This window comes from Echinops telfairi, unplaced genomic scaffold (assembly GCF_000313985.2).
Source record: "Echinops telfairi isolate 266 unplaced genomic scaffold, ASM31398v2 ScPeMD7_9;HRSCAF=40, whole genome shotgun sequence".
NCBI classification, from domain to species: domain Eukaryota; kingdom Metazoa; phylum Chordata; class Mammalia; order Afrosoricida; family Tenrecidae; genus Echinops; species Echinops telfairi.
The window spans coordinates 94,354,523-94,373,298 of NW_022103906.1; the positions used below are offsets into that span (position 1 = coordinate 94,354,523).

Sequence of the window (18,776 nt, forward strand, 5' to 3'; positions counted from 1 at the left end):
CCCCCCCCCCAGCTGGTTTCTTTTATCTGTAAAACGATAGAGTCAGGGGAGTTTCATCCTCCCTCTACCCTCTCTCAGTCCCACTGTTAACGCCCCGGGTCAGGTCTCTTTATCCTAAAATCAACTCCCACCTCCCACAGATCACTCATCCATCCACGCTGTTCACGCTCTCCCAGGGTACAATCCCAACCACAGCCCTGCCCGGTGGTGCAGACTCCCTGCCAGGCAGGCCGCTCCTGGATTGTAGGTCAAGTTTAGCATCTTGGGTATATGTGGCCGAGGTCCCCTGATTTCCTTTCTCTGCAGCCTCACCTCTGTCCTCTCACGGTTCACCCACCAGCAGCGGCGTCATCCTACTTTCTAGGCTTTGCACACATTGTCTCTGGGACCCCCGCTCCCATCACCTTTACCTTCTCCTACTTCTTCACCCAGAGCAGCCTAAACCCACTCACCGCCATCACATCCACGCCAGCTCACAGTGATACCATGGGACAAAGCAGAACGGCCCTGTGGGATTCTGAGACTGTAACGCTTTAGGGGAGTAGAAAGCCTCGTCTTTCTCCCGGGGAGCAGCTGGTGGTTTCTAACCGGTGACCTTGCAGACATCAGCCCAATGTGTAACTACCAGGTCCGTCCCCTCCCTAGTACAACTCTCTCTACCTCACACTTGCAGAACTGTCAGCATGAATTCCCTACCACCCATACCCCAGAGATACCAGGGTCCTGGCACAGCAGCAGGCTGTCCAGCAAGATGAACTTGCCCAGCAAGGTGAATACTTCCTCCATCACGTGGTATTCAAAAGAGCCCTACACGGTCTCTTCCCTTGGGCAAGGCCTCTCTTTGCACGGATTCTGGCAGCACTAAGAAATTCAAACTAAATGCTGCCACAGAGTCGGTGTCGGTTCAGAGTGACCCTGTAGGAGAGGCAGAATTGCTCCTGTGGGTTTCCAAGAATATAACTCTTTACAGGAATAGAAAGCCTCATCTTTCCCTGGACAAAAGGCTGGTGGTTTTGAACTGCCGAACTTAAGTTAGCACAACATATAATCACTACGCCACCAGAACTCCTAAATCTGGCAAGTTAAGTAGTTTATGTACTCAGGAGGTGCTTAATAAATACTTGTGATAACAAGGTGATTTCCATGTCTAAGATGCCTCCACCTCCAACAGTCCTATTTAAGCATGATCCCACTAAGAATTTTTATGTCTGGAGTGCACAAATATATATATATATTTTTTTTAAAGGCTGGGCTTTATCCTGTGATTTAAAGAAACCCCCCCCAGTGTCAAGTAATGGGAATTTAAAATGTGTTTCCAACCCGATGCATTTGCACCTTCAATGTAGTTAGGGGACTGTCTTTAGATAAGTTCTGTCTTTAGTGCATAAGGGGCTATTCACACATCTACTCAGTTAATTGTCATATCGCTGCCGAGTACTGTCAGGGCTAACTCCTCTGCTCGGTATGGGAGACAGAAAGATAAACAGACCTCAAACTCAAGTTCGCTGGGGGAAACAAAACCCACCCCATCCAACAGCGCAAGGGGACGCAATAGGACCGCCAGTGGGGTTGGTAGCTAACTGTGGTTGCCCAGAGAAAACCAACGACTCCACTTCCTGGGACTCCAGCAGGCCGGCTCCTCCGGATGTGTACTGGCCCTGCCTCACGGCAAGACAAAATGCCTCCCACGGCCCGAGGGGGAGGGGCAGTATTTGGTCTGCTCCCTGTTTCCCAGCAAGGACAGGAAACAGCTGGAAGATGGTCACGTCTTAGCTGTACAAACCCGCCCTCCTCTGAGACAGTGGTCATCATAGTACCATACTCATATGGCTTCAATCGGTCAATGTATATATGCGGAGGCCTCAAAAAAAGGGCGACCCCACAAACTTTTTGAGGCGCCCTCCTATGGGAGACCAGGAGAACTCCTAACCCCAACACTGCGCCATCTGGTTGGGCTCCGTCGTTTAAATGAAGTGCCCTCGTTTGACTCGTGTAAGCAGATACGGGTTCGGAGACTCACAGGGGCAGTTCTACTCTGTCCTTCAGGACTGAGGATGGAAGTGAGTCAGAACATGGACTAGTACTTGGTGGCCCCTGCTACTATGTCACTGGAACAAAAGTCTCCCAGGGCAAGCAAGTTGGTCTTGTTTGGCACTGCCAAACCCCCAGCACCTAGAAGTGCCCCCAAGTGTTCAGTGCCTATTTGCTGTTGTCATTAGTTGCCATCCAATCAATTCCAACTCTCATGACCTTCACAACCTTGGGTGTGTTTGAGTTCATCCTTGGGCCTGTCGTAGTGGTAATCTATGTTAGTGCCGGATGCCCCAGTTCCCACTATCTCGATACTTGACCTAACAGGCTGTCCTTTTGTAATGAGCAATTCAGCGGATCTCCAGGCGGTGAGGTTTTGAGCCTCACAGCCATCCGACCTTGACCTGTAGCCATAAAGGTACCATTTGCTTTAGGCACTTGCCCTCTGCTAGGCACTGCCATGAGCACATATCTCGTACCTTCTCCCTGTTGCTGAGAAGCTATTTCAGAGAAGGTAGGTCAAGGTCCTACGGCTAAGTAGAGAAATTAAAACAGCACCCCAAAAGCTCAAGTTCTATGGATGTGTCCTCGTTTGCAGGGCACATCTGCCCAGGGTCACAGTCTACCTAATGCACGAGGTGCTCAGGAGCAAAGCATCCAGCGAGATTTCTCGCTTCAGAATGCCTCTTCTTTAGCTTACTGAGAGTCACTGGGTCCCGAAGACAATCTCCCATCTCTAACTCGGGTTAAATAAGCCCTTCATGGATGAAATTACAGCCTGCCACAGACACGGACGAAGTGCTTAAAGAGACACCACCTCTGTAGAAATCACTGAACAAACAAGGGAACGACTGGTTCATTTCTCCTCGATGCCTAACCGCGCAAACAGCTCTTTCTGGGGGATTTACACGTGCTGGTCTTTCCAGGTCCCCATATGGAGCGATGACCTAGATGCTAATGCTCTCCACTTATCTCTGCTTTTTGCATTCTGTCACCGGATTTCCATCTGGGCTGCTGCAGCCCCAGGAGGAGATTATTGTTTGTCCACTCAACAAAGGGGGGTGCCCCCCACGTGCCAGAGCAGTAAGCAGGGAGGAGGGGGTCGCTGTGTGCATGATGTTCCCAGGCCAGCAGGGGAGAGGGGGACAGCCAGAGAAACACACTGCAGCTGGAACGCAGCGGGGTGTGCTGGGAAGGAGGCTGGCTTGTAGGGCTTGGGTAATGGAATCAGTAACTTACCCAGTCTGAGAGATGTCGGGGAAGCAAGCCTCCCCCCAAAGTTGACCGAGCCTGAATAGATGCAAGGGATACACATACATAAGGAGGCTGCGGTACTAGCTCAGATTCATGACACACACCCTGTCATGACACACATCCAGGGGCCTTTTAATGGCAGGTTTTCTCATTAGTAGGATCACCAGGCCTTTCTTCTGAGGCACCTCTGGCTAGACTCCAACCTCCCACCTTGCAGTTAGAAAAGCGGAGCATATTAAAATGCATGCACACCACGCAGGGTCTCCTCAACATAAAACATAAAATTATAAAGCAGTCCTAAGCTATAGGAAGCCTACAACTTAATATAATGGATGTCTATCAATAAAAGACAAATGCATCCAGTCTCCCGGGCTCTGACTGCTGCCTTCTACTCTGTTAGATACATACGGAAGCCCGAAAAGAAGCAGCTTCCAGGTGAAGATCTAACGGGAGACTCAATATAGTTCCCGCACCTGGGAAAGGAAAGCGCTGACCTCCTGTGGCACAGAGGGGGACAGGCCTCCTGGCAGGGGGTGTTGACTGGGCAGATGGCAGGCCTTACAACTAACAGCCCCAGGGCCAGCAGCCTTCTGGGTCCCAAAGCTTTTGTCCTGCAGAAGCTGGCACGAATTGGTATCCTCAAAGCAGAGGAAATGAAACTGGTGACGTCAAGAGATACAGATCTTCTAACCTAAGAAGAAACAAGCCGACGGGCGTTGTCTGCGAGTTCACCTGGGCAATGCCTGTGCTAAGAACTGGCAGCATTGATGTTTGATTGGGGGCAGGGCAGGGAGCAAGGGGTGGCAAAGAGCCTTGTCCCCAGGGAGAGGCGAGAGCAAGCTGAGAAGCCTGCAGAGGCCTTTCTGGAGGTCACATTTTAATTCTACTCAGCCCAAGGCTGGCAGCTGCTTCAAAGGCTTATCGCATCCTGGACAGTCAGCTCCCTGGCCCTGCCTCACAGGGCCAGGCACCAAGTGCAGAGGAGGCTCAGCAAAGCAGCAGGGCGCAGCGGCAGGTCCTGGGCCCAGCAGTGTGCTCCTTCGCATCAGGTTATTTGATTCTATGAGAATAGTCCTCCAGCCATTTCCGCTTTACAGGTGAGGCAGTCCTCCTTGTCAAGGTAAAGTTTACCAAAAGGTGCGAAATCTGAATCCAGACTCCAAGTCTATCTACGCTGGAGCAACTCGCATTCACCCATCTGCAGGCCCCTTCCTGGAGAGTGCACAGGAAAACACGGGGCCCCACAGAATGGGCTGACAAAGCAGATCACGCTAATGGCTAATGCCACAGCAGGGTCAGGGAGGCGGTGGGGGAGCGGGTGTGGGAGGGGGAGGTGGCACCGGGCAAACCCCATGAGGGCTTGGACACAGCTCTCTAATCAGATTCCAGGGGCCCCACCTGCAGGCTGGCACCTTCCACCGGCACATAGCATCTCAGATGTTACTACATGAACTGGAGGTGCAAAGGGCAATTCCGTCATGCTTGGGGTTGTGTTCTTCAAAGAACACTGAGAGTTTTTTCACTTTCCGTAGTGCAAATTGCAGGCACTGCCTTCATGGACCAGAAGGAGAGGCAGCAGCAACAGTAGTGGCAGTGCAGCAGCATGGGCTGGAGGGACGCAGCAGCCAGGATCAGGCACCTGGCTCTTTTGAAATCCCTTGTGTACACCTTTCTGAGAAAGATGAGGCATTCTGCTTCCTGAAAGTTTCAGATTCACAAATCCATAGTTCTAACCTTGCCCTGGAGGGTTGCTATGAGATGGAATTCACTCAACGACGTGTGCTGTTTTGTTTTGTTTCCCTCCAGTGTCAGTGCACATCTTCAATGCGTAAATCCCCTCGGGTGCACATCTTCCTGTAAATCTTTGCACCTTCTGGGCCACAAGTTTCACATCTGATGCACACGACTTGTCGGTTTCCCTCACACCAATGATTCCTTGAATATAATTGAATCAGAGCTAGTGAGAGGAGGATGCGCTCCAATTCTGAAACCCTGTAGTGTCAGGGCTTTAGTTTTCATGGAAAAAGGCTGCCCGAGAGAAGGCCCTCCTCCTTCTTCAGACTTGACCCCTTGCTCTGCTCACCCAGTCCAATACTTGTCATCTAACACTAACTGTCGGGGTGGCTGTCACTTACCGAGTGCCTGTGTAGCTCTGTGCATCACACAGTCAGCTCAACCACTCCTCACATCCACCCTCTAGGGATGGTTTTATTATTTCTATTTTGAAGCAGCACGGGCCTGTTAAAAAAGATGCACCAGCAGGTAGCAGATTTACCAATGCAAGTCAAAATCAAGAAGGCCCTAAGTTGCTGGCAGTTCAACCTAGTGGCAAAAAGGCCAACTGGCCGTGGGTGCTCCTAGGTTCTTGTTTGTCACCTGTGTATAAAGCTTACACAGCTACTGAGGGGAAACGAGACTCAAGATGCTCAGAGTCTCACGAAGAATGCTTCCACGGATAGCCACCGAGCAAGAGTTACAGGCAGTGCCGGATGGGAAGTCTGCAAAGGGAGCCTATTTCTGCAGGGGTACATCTCATCTTGGGGACATCTCTCTGTAACAACCGTTGCAGTTTTCAAACTTGGTGCTTGAAACTTAACTTGCTGGGGCCCTGCTAGCACTGATTTGGCAATGAGAGAACCAAAGAAATCCAGAGGGTGATGTGTCCACCTGGGACAGTTGTTAGATTCTGATCCATATCACTAGGGTGGAAATGCAAGCGTGTCAACCAGGACTAAATGGGTTAGAAGCCCTGATGAAGGAGTCAGCCACCAGCACCATTGTCTCAGTGTGCCCTTAGGTCCCCGGACTCTTGTCCTCACACTGTCCTCCAGGTAATGTGCTGTGTTGCACGTAGGCCACTACCTGGGCTACAGAGGTAGACGCTGCCCTGATTCAAGCTAGCAGACATTACTTCCTTCACAAAATGGATGAAAAGTAACTATGGTTCCTATGAGCAACTAACGGCTCAGGGAATTTAGAACCCCCTTGAAAAGGGAAGCCATTGTCTGAGAACTGCTCAGACACAGACCCTGCACGGTCTGGAATGGCAAGCCCACCGGGACCCCACATGGCAAAGGGCAGAGAAAAAGCTCTGGAGTGTCATGCGATAGTGGCTTGATAATCAAACCAGCTGTGTGAGTGTGTACGACCGGTCACACAGACTCGGGGAGGCCCAGTTCGCTCACAGATACAATGGGGTCCTTATCAGGCTCCTGGGCCATCTCATGAGGCTGAGACAAACCTCAACATGACACAGGAGGCCACAGGGCTGCATGGCAAAGGTGCTCTCAGACAAGACGGCAGTAAGCTTCCCATCAGTCACAGACACACCCTTTTGCTCACTGGGGAATGCAATGCTCTTTAAGAGTAAAAGGAATGTGGGATCTTTTTCTCCAGCCCATTGCTCTGGGCTAACACTCAGGCCCGGTGGCCCCTTCTGGTTCTTTCTGCAGAGGGTCATGCTCTTTCACGCGAGTCAAACGCCAGGCTGATGTCCGTTCCTGTGCTGGCGGCTTCCTGCTCCTGGGCATTGCTCCCTCGGGCCCGGGGACGCTGGGGATGTCGGCTTTTCCACTTCTCAGCACTCTTAGACATCCTGCACTAAAAGTAACATCGATTCTTGGAGGAAAGCCCCTGGTGCAGGGAGAAGGGGAAACTGAGGTGGCCCCTCAATTGCTCCAGATAGCTCTGGGCCCTGGGGCAAAGCCCCTTACCACTGCATCTCTGCCCCCTGGATGGCAGGAGAGGACGGAAGCAAAGAGGCCCTGTCACCACGGGAGTCCACTTTTGCTGCCCTGCTCGTTGACTCGAGGCCCTCTACCTTATTTTGGCTCACTTCACAAAGATCTATTTCACCTATAGGTGCAACCCCTCGGTACACTCCCTACACAGTGCTGATGCCTGAAATTCCCTTCTACGTGAACACAACCAGCTGCGATGCTCTATTCAAACACGCAGAACTCTGGGAGAGAGGGCACGTGTGTCTCTCTGCCCTCTGATGGGCAAATGGATGCTGGAGAGCTGCCTGACCGGAGACCAGACATGAGCTTAGCTCTCCCCCTCGGTAACCCTGAGTCTCTTCCAGCCGCCTTGCCTATGCAAGGGAGAGGCTGTCACTCACTGCCCCCCCCCTGCCCCCGTGTATAGAAAGAACTAAATAAAATACACAGTAACCTTAGAGTAAGAGGTCATTAAAGACTACCTCTAATTTTTGCTGTTATAGCTATTACATCTCCAAGAAAGACAGGATATAGAGAGGCAAAGATGTTATCCCAGTCAAGGTTCGATTGGGGACTGTGGGTGGGGTAGATATAGCTTCCAAATGAGAATCATCAAAGAAGTGCGTAGTCCCCCTGTTAGAACTCAGCCAATCCATTGTTCCTCGGTGCTGTCGCTGCTCAGTCAGTGAGCCTAGAAGCAGCAGCAGAACTGCCCCATAGGTTTTTCTAGATTATCATCTCCAGGGATGCAGCTCTTCTCCTTTGGAGTGGCTGGGAGGTTTTCCACTGTCCTTTCAACTGGCAGCCAAAGATTTGAACTATTATGCCACCAGGGCACCTCGCCAAAGACTCGTAGCCAACGTAAAAAGAGCAATGGTACGAAGAGAAGGTGGGAAGGTAGGCCCAGAGGAGAAGGCCAACCTGCCCAATATCACAAAGGGGATTAACTCCCAAACCAGGGTAACAGCTCACGTGGAGAAGATCTCGATTCATGGTATCGAGCAGAGCTGCGCCTCCTAATCTATAATAGCTTTCAGTCAACAGACCTCCTTCACTGACCTCCCTAGTAGGGATGAGGATGCCCAGGGCCATCATGTACATAGGCCTTTAGGACAGTTCTCAGAATTTGTAGCTCTCAGAGAGCTACAAATATAAATGAACTGCCTCCACCCATAAAAGCATATTCTTTAATAAAATAGGGGGGGGGGCTTGAAAACCGTCTTTATAATCAGTCAGCAGGCAAAGCAAGCAAGGCTCCATCAGTAGACTGTAATGAGCTCATGGAAGAACCCTGAGTCTAGGTGCCCAAGACAGAGCTTGCCATGTGTTTGCATTGGCAACTTCCTCACCTTCCATCCACACGGCCTGTCACAAGTTCATCTCGCAAGTCTGGGCTCCAAAAGCACTTCCACAGAGCCAAGCCTTTCTCCACCCTTCACGACCTGGCCTGAAGGACCCCACGCTCCCACTCCTGGTCTTCTTCGGGCACGCAGCTCGTTGCTAGGTGCTGCTGGCTCTGCTGCAACTCCTAGTGACGCTACAGACGACAGAGCCCGTGTCTGGAGCAGTCCATTCTGGTTCCATCCACTGCTGAGAACTTGCATTTCTAGCCCAGATATATGCAAGCAGAATCTACAGTTCCGTATGATCCCCAGGTGAGTCTTGGGGTCATGCTAAACAATAGGTCTCCTTCTATGTAGCTGGGGAGGAAGGGCAAGTGCTCAGTAGAGGGTCAAACCAGTCTGGAGCCCTGAACAAAATGGAATGCTACCAAATCCTGAACCATTCTCACGATTACTGGTGTTTGCACCCATGGTTGCAGTGGAGACATGAGTCCATTTCCTTGAAGGTCTTCCACTTCCTCATTGATTTTCTACTTTACCAAGAATAATGTCTTTCGCCAAAGACTGTCCTTCTTGCCAAGATGTCCACAGGAAGGCTCCTTGATTTAAAGGAGCCTCCAGATGTCCTTATTCCAAGACAGACGTATACTCATTCTTCTGTCTGCCCATGGGCTAGTCAATATTCATCATTGGTGAATATCAATTCTTCTTCAGTCTTTCTTATTCAACGCCCCCTTTTTCACAGGCATACAAGGCAAGTGACATGGGTCAGCTGAACCTTAATCCTCAATCTGACATCTTTGTTTCTATGCTTCCAAGAAGGCCGTTTGCAGATGAGCTGCCCAATCCGGCGTGAGAGGGACTTCACCTATTTCCTGAAAAATACGATGTGGAGTTAACTTTCCCAAGAACAACTCTTTGAAGTGCCCTTGGATGTCCTTTCAGTCACTTACTGTTGTTTCCAGGGGTGTTGATTGTGGATTCAAGGCTGATTAAATCCTTGACAACTTCAATTATTTTCCCCATTTATCCTGCTGTCACTTACTGGTTCATCTGTGAGGTCTTTGATTTTCCATGTTGAAGGAACACATACTGAAGACTACAGTCTTATCTTCATCCCTTAATGCTTGCAGTACTCTTGCCCTTCCCCCAGTGAGGCAATGTCATTTGCATATTACACACTGTGAATGACTCTTCCTCTAATCCCCATGACACCTTCTTCTTCATATAATCTAGCTTCTGAGACTTTGCCCAGGATACGGAGGATGTAAGCATGGTGAAGGGATGCAACCCTGGCACACATCTTCCCCACTTTCAAACCATGCAGTAATCCTTCGTTCTGTTCAAAGAACTGCCTCTTGGTCTATGTACAGATTCCATGTGAGAAGTTAGTGCTCTGGAATTTCCATTCTTCACAATGGTTTCCATAGTTTGTTGTGAGCTATGCAGTAGTGCCTTTGCATAGTCAGTAAAAACGCACATAAACATTTTACTAGTATTCTCTGCTTTCGGCCAAGATCCATCTACATCAATATTGACACCTACTGTTCCACATCCTCTTTAAAATTCGGTTTGAATTTTTGGCAGTTCCCGTTAGATGTTTACTGACGCAACCATTTTATAAATTACTTCCAGCAAAGGTTTACCTGTGTTTGCTACTTATGATAGTATCCAATAATTTCTCCCACTGTGTTGAGCACCTTTCTGTGGGATGGGCACTGGTAGGAAACTCCCAGTCATTTGGCTAAGAAGCTATTTTCAAACTTCTTTTCTCCTCGAGGTGCATGTTTTCCAGTGTTGCATTAATTTATTGAAGCATCTCCACTGGTAACCCATCAATTCCTGGAGCCTTGTTTTCACCAAGACCTTCCGTGCAGCATGGACTTCTTTCTTAAGTACCACTGGTTCTTGATCATATGCAACCACCTGAACTAGTTGAGCAGGACCAAGTCTTTCTGGTGGAGTGACTCTGCGTATTCCTTCCATTGGCACTCGATGCTTCCTGCATCGTTGGATATTTTGCCCCTAACACTACAACTCAAGGTTTAACTTTTTCTGCAATGTTCTACGTTGGACAAATGCTAATCAAGCTGTTCCCCTTTGGTTTTCTGACCCCCAGGTCTCTGCACATTTCATTATACTTGACCTTCTCCAGCTGCCCTTTGGATAATCTGTTCTGCTCTTTGACGCTTCATCATTCTTTTTGTTTGTTTGCATGTTTTGTTTTTATTTATTTATTTATATTAATGGGGATTTACTACATATATCATTTCATCCTTCAATCACGTCAAGTAATATTGTACAATTGCTACCACAATGTTTCCAAACTGTCATTTTCTACATGGGCAGTAATTTTTGAGTAACATGAGTAAACGTCATCGTTTATTACAGTCACTTTATCACTGCACATTCAAGAGCAAGCTTCAGAGTTTCTTCTGACCTGCACTTATTTTTCTTTATCTTTTTAATGACACTTTGCGTTCTTCACTCACGATGTCCTTGATGTCATTCTACAACTCACTCGTCTCCTGCTCTGCTCACTGCTGGTCAACACAGTATTCAAATGGTCTCTAAATTCAGGGGTGATATAGTCTAAGCCATACTTTGGCTCTAGAGTACTTGTTTCCTTTAAGAGGGCCAGCACATACCTTTATTTATAACCTTTAATTCTTTATTTCTCAGATCAATTGACTACATAATTCATGTTAACAATCAGACTACTGAGGATGATGATGAATATATAATATAGGCCTAAGAAATGTCTGTCAAAATAGTGAATGGATAAAAGATGGATTTTAAATAGCTGATTCTAGGCACCAAGTGTTCCGAATGCAGACTTTTCCAAGACTCCTGAGTTATTCACATTGAAAACATTACATGGTCTTGCAGCCACCCACGGGATTCTGAGCACCAAATCACAGCTCACATTATTTACTGTCTAAGACGATCTGTCTCTGGAAAGATGAAATGACAACTTTAGAGGGGCTGGTGCTATATTTTCCAAAGGGGCTTCAAACATTCAAACATTTTCTCTCTCTTTGTCCTCCCAATTTTTCTGATTCTTCCTCTCCCCTGGTCTATTATAGATTAGAGCCACAGTGGCATGGTGAGTTTGCTTGCTGCACTGTTAACCACAAGGTCAGCAGTTCAAAGCCACCAGCCTCTCCCTGGGAGAAAAACGAGTCTTTCTATGGCCTTCAAGAGAGCAGTCTCAGAACCCACAGGAGCAGTTCAACTCTGTCCTCCGGGTCGTGGGGAGTCACAATTGAGTTGATGGCAGTGAGTGGAGAGGTATAGCATGGTTCTAATTCCTTTGGGAATAGGTTGCCTTTTCTGTTAATGGGTCGAGATTAGTGTAAGTTGTGTTCTAAATCAATCTCTTTTGAGAAAGAAGATCGAACAAGCAGACGCAAGAAGCAGAAGTAGGGGAAGTGAGATGCCAAGCCAAATGAGATGGGAGACAAGGACCTTCCTCCAGAGCCCAGAGAGAGAGAGAGAGAGAGAGAGAGAGAGAGAGAGAGAGAGAGAGCCTTCCCTTGGCTGCTTCCTGAATTCAAACTTAGAGCCTCTCCAACTGTGAGAGAATCCATTTCTGCTTGTTACAGTCACCCACTTGTAAAATGCCTCTTCTCACAGAACTACACAGCTAAGACACGTCCAGCAGACAGACAATAGAGGCCATTCCAGTCTTTCACTCCAGGGTCTCTGTCTGACCGACCACTCGCAGCACCCCCTCTGGCCGTGAGTGAGCCTTACCTTCCTTCATCCTTGAAGATGAATTTCCGCAGCTTGAGGTCCCTCAGCACCAGGCCCCCGTCGTGGCAGTGGGCCACCGCCGAGGCGATCTGATAGAACAGTCTGGCCGCCTCCTCCTCTCTCAGCTTCTTACAGGTTCGCACGAAGGAGTGCATGTCCCCATAGCTCCGCTCAAAGAACACATAGGCTTTGGTCTCCCCCAGGATAATTTCAGTAATTTGGTTGATGTTGTTGTGGGCAGACAGGCAAAAGCACGGGGCGAGGGACTCCTGGTAGCAGCTGATATCAAACACCTAGGGCGGGATTGACAACAGAACCAGATGTCAGAGGCATCTTGTACCCAACCCAGTCACACACTCTTGACCCCTCCCCCCTCAGCCAGGAACTTTAAGATGACAGAGGATGCTGCACTTGAACCTATATCACACTGGTCGGCCTCCTCTCAGCCCCATGCAGGGCCTTCCACTTGCATCTCTCAGAGCCTACAAATCTTCATGTGTAAACGGGCGAATCATACCTGATACACAGTAGTGGGGGAATTACAGGAGAAAGCTATTCTTTGCAAAATGCAATGCACGGGAGCAAGGAGCATTCTCATCATTCTCTGCAGCCCACACACTTGTTTACAGAAGCAGCACAGAAGCCCGATCAGAAACAAAGTGACCCACCTGCAGCAGCAGACAATTCTGACTTTCGAAAATAAAAACAAACACAAGTGCCATCAAAAGGCTCTCTGCTACATAGTTTCAACTTGTAGCTCTAAGAAACTGTCTGACTCAGTAGCTTTACTGTAAAGATGTGGGCACTGAGGGGAAGGGAACTCCAGCCAAACTCTAGCACCCAGTGGCGAAGTGAGGAATAAGACATGCTGAAGATGAAAGCGCTCTCCCTCCCTCTCTCCTCCCTCCAGATACAGAACTCATTGAGGCAGGCGGTTATGCAATGATTTCCTGTGAAGCAAAAGTTGCCTGGGAAATGCTGCCTCGCTGTGAGGTTGTTAAAAAAGAAAAAAATCATCAATACCTTTCTTGAATCGGACCCAACTGGAATTAACACTGCTTGGAATTTTGAGGCACTAGGGGAAAGCTTCTATGCATTTCCAGACATCCACAAATCAGGAATACAAATCCTGGGTGTGGAATGTGGTTCTAATAGCTGCCTGTGAATTCAGGGCAGATGAATCTCTTGTGTGTGTGAAAGAGTGAGGGACGGGCATGGGGTGCTTGGTGGGAGGGCATCTCAGCCAGGGATGCTTGAACAATAGCCTAAATGTTACCAGTCCACAAGCTTTCTGCCTCTTCACATTTTTCGTTGGTTAGAACATTCTTTCCTCAGCTGTCCTTTTGCAAGGTGGGGAGGGAGGGGAGTGAACTGCTGGCCTAGGAATCACTGCATTTGAGACTCTCACCCTGGCTTGGCCACCAGTAAACTGACACTCTTAATCTTAGATCAGGTACTGAGGGTCACCCAAGCCTTCCTCCCTCCTTCTTGCTCTTCAAAAAATGAAGCGATTGATTGAGAACACTGCTCGCTATTTCTGGGTTGAGATTCCCCCCCCCCACCCCATGAATCTGATAAAAGTGTGTGTCCCCGTACCCCTTCCCCCCACCCCCAAGTTGACAACGCCCATTCTCAAATTCATACATTAAAAACTGGATCCGTTTTAAGGGTATTTGCAGCCCCTCAGAAACCTATTCAGGGACACAAGCTGGCATTTAAGAATCCACAAGTCCCTCCTAGTTTTAAAATATAACAAAATTTGTGAGTCAAACAGCAAAAGCCTCAGGAGGGCTGGTGCTAACCCTGGGCGAGGAAGCAAAGTCACATTGTGAATGAACCATAATGAGGCATCTCAGGGAAGCGGCACAGCTGCCGCCACTATAACCTAGAATTTAAGAATGAATACTTCAACCTCTCCAGGGACCACAAATCACACCCTGATACTGTCAAAGGATGACCTAAGAGCAGTGACCTCAGAGGCCTGTTCAATTAGGAATCTGAAATGCCTGAGTCAACTTTAACACCCTGGCTGCAGGCAACAGAAGCCTAGGCAAACCCCCGAGATTTCACAGAGATGAAGAAAGGCTTAGCAGTGGTGCATGTAAACACTGTGCATTATATAATGAGGGTGCTGTGCTTTGAGGTACAGGGCTCCACTTCTGTCTCCAGTGCTCGCTTGAGGAGTTGAGATAATCCATTATGTATTCTGTTTCAAGTTGCATTTAAAAAATAAATACAAGGTGATTAAAAAAAATTTTTTTTTCATTTTTAGCACCGTTACATTATCATCCTGCCCTCCAGACGGGCATGGAATGTAAATAATAATAATAATACCTATTCGCTGCAGCTGCAAAATGTAGCCAGACCCTTTGTAGAACAGACCAAATTCCAAGATGGTGGACAGAGTATGAAAAATAATGCATGTACTTTAAATGTTTCCTTAGGAAGGAGCCAAACTTTTAATAGTACCTATATAACATTTATAGGTTTGGATTGATATTGAAATCATTACCTTCAAATGAAAAATCATCCTGTTGGGGTAGTGCTAACTCCTTTTAAATGTTTAATTTTGGAGCCTGGGTTATACAATGTGACAGTTCAGATAAGGCAGTTAAGATTAGCCCATCATTAATAACATTTGGGGGGGAAAGAATGTGCCCAATCTGCTAAGATAGTAATTATGTCAATCTGCACGGTAGCTAGCAGCAGCTCCATGAAAATTATACAGTTAAAGCTCCCTAACAGTTCCCTCCTTAGTCTGTGCAGCTAGCGCAGGCATGTGGAGTATGTAGACAATAAATAGGGCTGATTATTTTGTTTAAATGGCACTGGAACCTCCCTCTCTTCCAATAGAGCCTTGCAGAATTCTCTCTAGAGACCTCTAGGCTAGAGGATGGCATCTATATATTGGCTAGGCTTTTGCAGACTTTCTTCTTGAGTCTCCAACACAATGCTAGGAGACATGCACTCTGATCAGACATCAAAAGGAAGTTGGTTCAATGTGGAGATTTCACTGAGCTTTGAAGTGAGCTACGAGTTCAGTGTATGTATCTCAGGGTCATTCCCAGAAGCAGCTTACTAAAGCTCACTTGCAACTTCGTAGGATATATGAATACAATGGTGCTGACAAGAGAAGTCACCCATAACACCTCTGGTTGAAAAAAGGCAGGGACACAGAGCCTGCTATGCCTTAAAGGGATGACCTGTGTCAAGCAGAACAATGAGACTGCACTTAAATCGACGTGAAGCCACATAGTCATTGTGGCTGATTCAATCTTTGCAAGAAGCAAACCCCCCAAAGCATCAAGTACAGTTCTGTACCACAGAGCAATCTGCAAATGACACTGAGGGCTGCCCAGAGGACCTACACGTGGAAGAATCCAAAGGGATAAAGAAAGAGCAGGGGTCAGAGTCACCTCTGCTTCTAAACAAAGGTATAAACTACAAACAAGATGCTCCTGCAGAATTTGGCTTGGTGGAAAAGCATCTCCGGTCTTTGAACGTTATTCAAAGGCTACACCTAAGTTAAGCAAAAGGACGGAGTGGAAACACTCACTGCTGGATGCCCGTGCATATTTCATGTTGGAGTGGCAGATCTGTGGAATTCATTCATTTCAAAGAGTGACTATCCTATTGTGCACCGTTGCAGGACTTCTGAGAATTCAATCCAGCTCTGAATAGCCTACCGAATTTTGGCTACCCGGGCACAACTGCTCTGGCTCTTGGTGACTTGGAGAGATGCAACATGCCAGGACAAGTAAAGGGCCGTATTTGAAGAGTCTCCCAATTTCTCCTTGGAGGTCTGAGTTGCAAAAATCTCTAAGAGGACTGGAAGAACCCCATGAAATCCAGTTTCTACAAAGACATACTCTAGTCCACAGTGAAATGAAAGACAGTCCAGGATCAGTCTAGTGAAAGTGTGATGCGTTATTTGTATGGAAACTGTGCAGAGCACCCATTTCAGTAACAGCATGAGTCCCCACTCCCCCCGCCACCCACAAAAAAAAGACAACAGTGAGCAAATTTAAAATTAAGTGACAAAGAATTATTGGTATAATAATGTGTCTAATTCCTGGGTAGCGGTATCTTCCATGGCATTATTATTATTATTCCTGCAACTATCCCCCTCCCTCATCCGCTTGTCTGGAGCCCTGCTTGACTGCACACAAAGACTCACAGAGACTCCCCCACCCCCACCACACACACACACACACACACACACACACACACACAGGAACCAGTCACTGCTCAGGGTCAAAGACAAAAAAGACCACCCGAAGTGCCCATCCCAGTGCCGCCCTGAAACCCCAGGGGTCTTGAAACGCTAGCCTCCCCAGGCAAAGGTGTGGGGGGGAGGGCGCCAGGAGGGGGAAGGGGGCGGCACGGAAGTCTCGCTATAGGAAGACGGACAGGAAGAAAGACCCAAAGGAGTCACTGTTTCCTACACGCAAAGGTGTGCCTGCGGCTTTGATTTTCACCTTCCAACCTTCCTTTCACGGTTCTAGGCCAGCCAAGCTTTTCATAAACTCCTTCCCCGCGCTGGGCCCCCGGGCTCCGCCAGGAGGGACAGATACCTTTGTGTGTCCCTTCTAAAGGGCACCTTCGGAACAAAGGTCTAACACCTGCATGCCGCTCAGAACAATGGCTCAGAACAACGTCGCCCGCGTCTCAAAATTCGCTGGGAATTCCCCACGTCCAGGTCGGAAAGAGGGGGCTGGAAAGAGGCAGGAAGCCCGTGGGCAGCAGGGCCCGGCTTGGCGCGGCCCAGCAGGACGTGCCAGTGGGAGCCGCGTGTCCGTGGCCCCCCGCGCAGTCCTGCCGCCTCCCCCGCCCTGGGCTCTCCCCAAACGCCCCCGCTGCAAAGCGCCCCATTGTCTGGAACCGTCTGAAAACTTCGCAACTACTGGAACGGGAACCAAGCAACCAACATATATCCATTTAGCCAGCTCGCGGTTGATTATTCTGAGAATTTCCCTCCCCCCGGGCTGGAGGGCTGGGCGACCTCCAGGTCCCATCCGGACCCTCTTCAAAGGGCCAGGGACCTTTCAAAAGGCGCACAAATAAACGCACATACAAGCCCGAAGCTCTTTACCTTGCACACCAACCTCTCTCCGCTGTGCAGATGCACGGCGCGGAAAACGTGGTCTCCCTCCAGAGGTTCCAACAACAAGTATTTCCCGATGCAAGAAACGCAATGCGACAAGTTCGGAGTCTCAGGCGGGCTCGGGGAGCCGAGGTTCGGGCTGAAACTCTGGCTGGGCTCGGCGGACCTTATTGACGACAGCTCTTCGAAATCCTGGGTTTTGTTCCGCGATCTCCCATAGCGTGCTATTGTGATGGGGGTGGATCTGTGTATGTTCATGAGTGTGGGGATCACACACGACAAACAAACAAACAAACCAAAAAAACCCGCTGGCGAGATGAGTCGTCGCTGGGCGAGTGCGGCTGCAGGCGCCTGAGTGTCACGGATTTGAAAGGAGGACGGGAGGGGAGGGGAGGGAAAAGGGTGGCGTGGAGAAGTAGTTGGGAGCCCCCCAACAGGCAGCGCTGGGCACCTTCTCTGCTGGGAACCTGGCTCCAGGGAGCACTCGGTGGGCCAGCGGCCGGCCGGGGTCCTTTTGTTACTGAAAAGCAGCCGGCGATTTGCAGATGCGTTGCACTTTTAGTTTCTCTCTCGGCCTCCCCCGTTCGCAACGCCTATCGAGGCGAGTGAGCGGATTGCAAAGGTGGGGTGCTGCAGCGCTGGGTTTCCCGAGGGGACCCCACGCAGGCTCCGAATCGCGGCCGGGGCGGAGAAGCCCCTACGGTAGTTTCTGCAGTCTCGGTCCAGTCCGCCGCGCGGCTCACTCGCGAGGCGTTAGAGCCCAGACAAAAAGAAAAGGGAAAGGAACGCGAGTCTCCCGGCTCGCGACGCACCGCACACGGAATCCGTGCTGCACCCCCTTTTTTGGTGGAAAGGCAAGGGTGGGGGGCGTGGAAGCGGGGTGGGGGTGGCGGTGGAATGGCTGGAGAGGGCAGTTACCTACGTTTGAACTGTAGATGGCGTCTGAGTCTTCGCTAAGATCGCGAGCGCGCTCCAGAAATTAAACAAAACAAAACAAAAATTACGAGGGAGCATTTAACTTGGAGCGGTCAGCACTGCCAACAAAAGATTGCAAAAGCTGGGCATGGAGTTGAAGACCGGAGCGGGCCGGCGCAGGTACCGCGACGGGTACCGCCGCGCGATGGGTCAGCGACAGCTCATGCCCGGGTCTCGGGAATAAAGCGAGAAAGGGGGTCTGGGACGGCGGCGGCAGCCCAGGGGTCTCCGATTCCCCAGGCACCGGCTTCCTGGGGTCCTCCCGGCGTTCTTAGGTGATGAACCTCCGATCTGGCCAACTCCAGGCGTCTCCTCCCGGCTGTATAGCTGGATCTTGCCTGGGGATAATTTCCACCACTCCTTCTCCAAGCCGAAACCCTGATTTCCTTGCGGGATTCGGCTTAAAGAAAACTGACACTTTTTCCTCTGCTTCTTCGTTGCTCTCCCCTCCCCCGGAGAGGTAAGAGAGGAATATGTATTTAAAAATGAAGGGGGAGCGCCGACGATCCGGAGGCCGATCCCCTCGCTCAGCAAGCCGGCATCTCCCGGCGGCGAGGCGGTATTAATAGTTACTTACGTGGCCGGGGATCTCGG

The 18,776-nt window shown here is 49.5% G+C and overlaps 1 protein-coding gene across 1 annotated transcript in view; it reads right to left on the bottom strand.

The window, feature by feature from the left end:
* TRIB2 (tribbles pseudokinase 2) overlaps nucleotides 1-18,770 on the bottom strand; it is a 29,536-nt gene extending 10,766 nt beyond the window's left edge. The window contains exons 1-2 of the mRNA XM_004696042.2: nucleotides 17,196-18,770; nucleotides 12,104-12,396 (exon numbers count right to left, since the gene is read on the bottom strand). Of these exons, the coding sequence (XP_004696099.1) occupies nucleotides 12,104-12,396; nucleotides 17,196-17,465 (563 nt within the window). The 5' untranslated portion in view covers nucleotides 17,466-18,770. The remainder of the gene's footprint in view (nucleotides 1-12,103; nucleotides 12,397-17,195) is intronic.
* Between the last annotated feature and the right edge of the window lie 6 nt (nucleotides 18,771-18,776).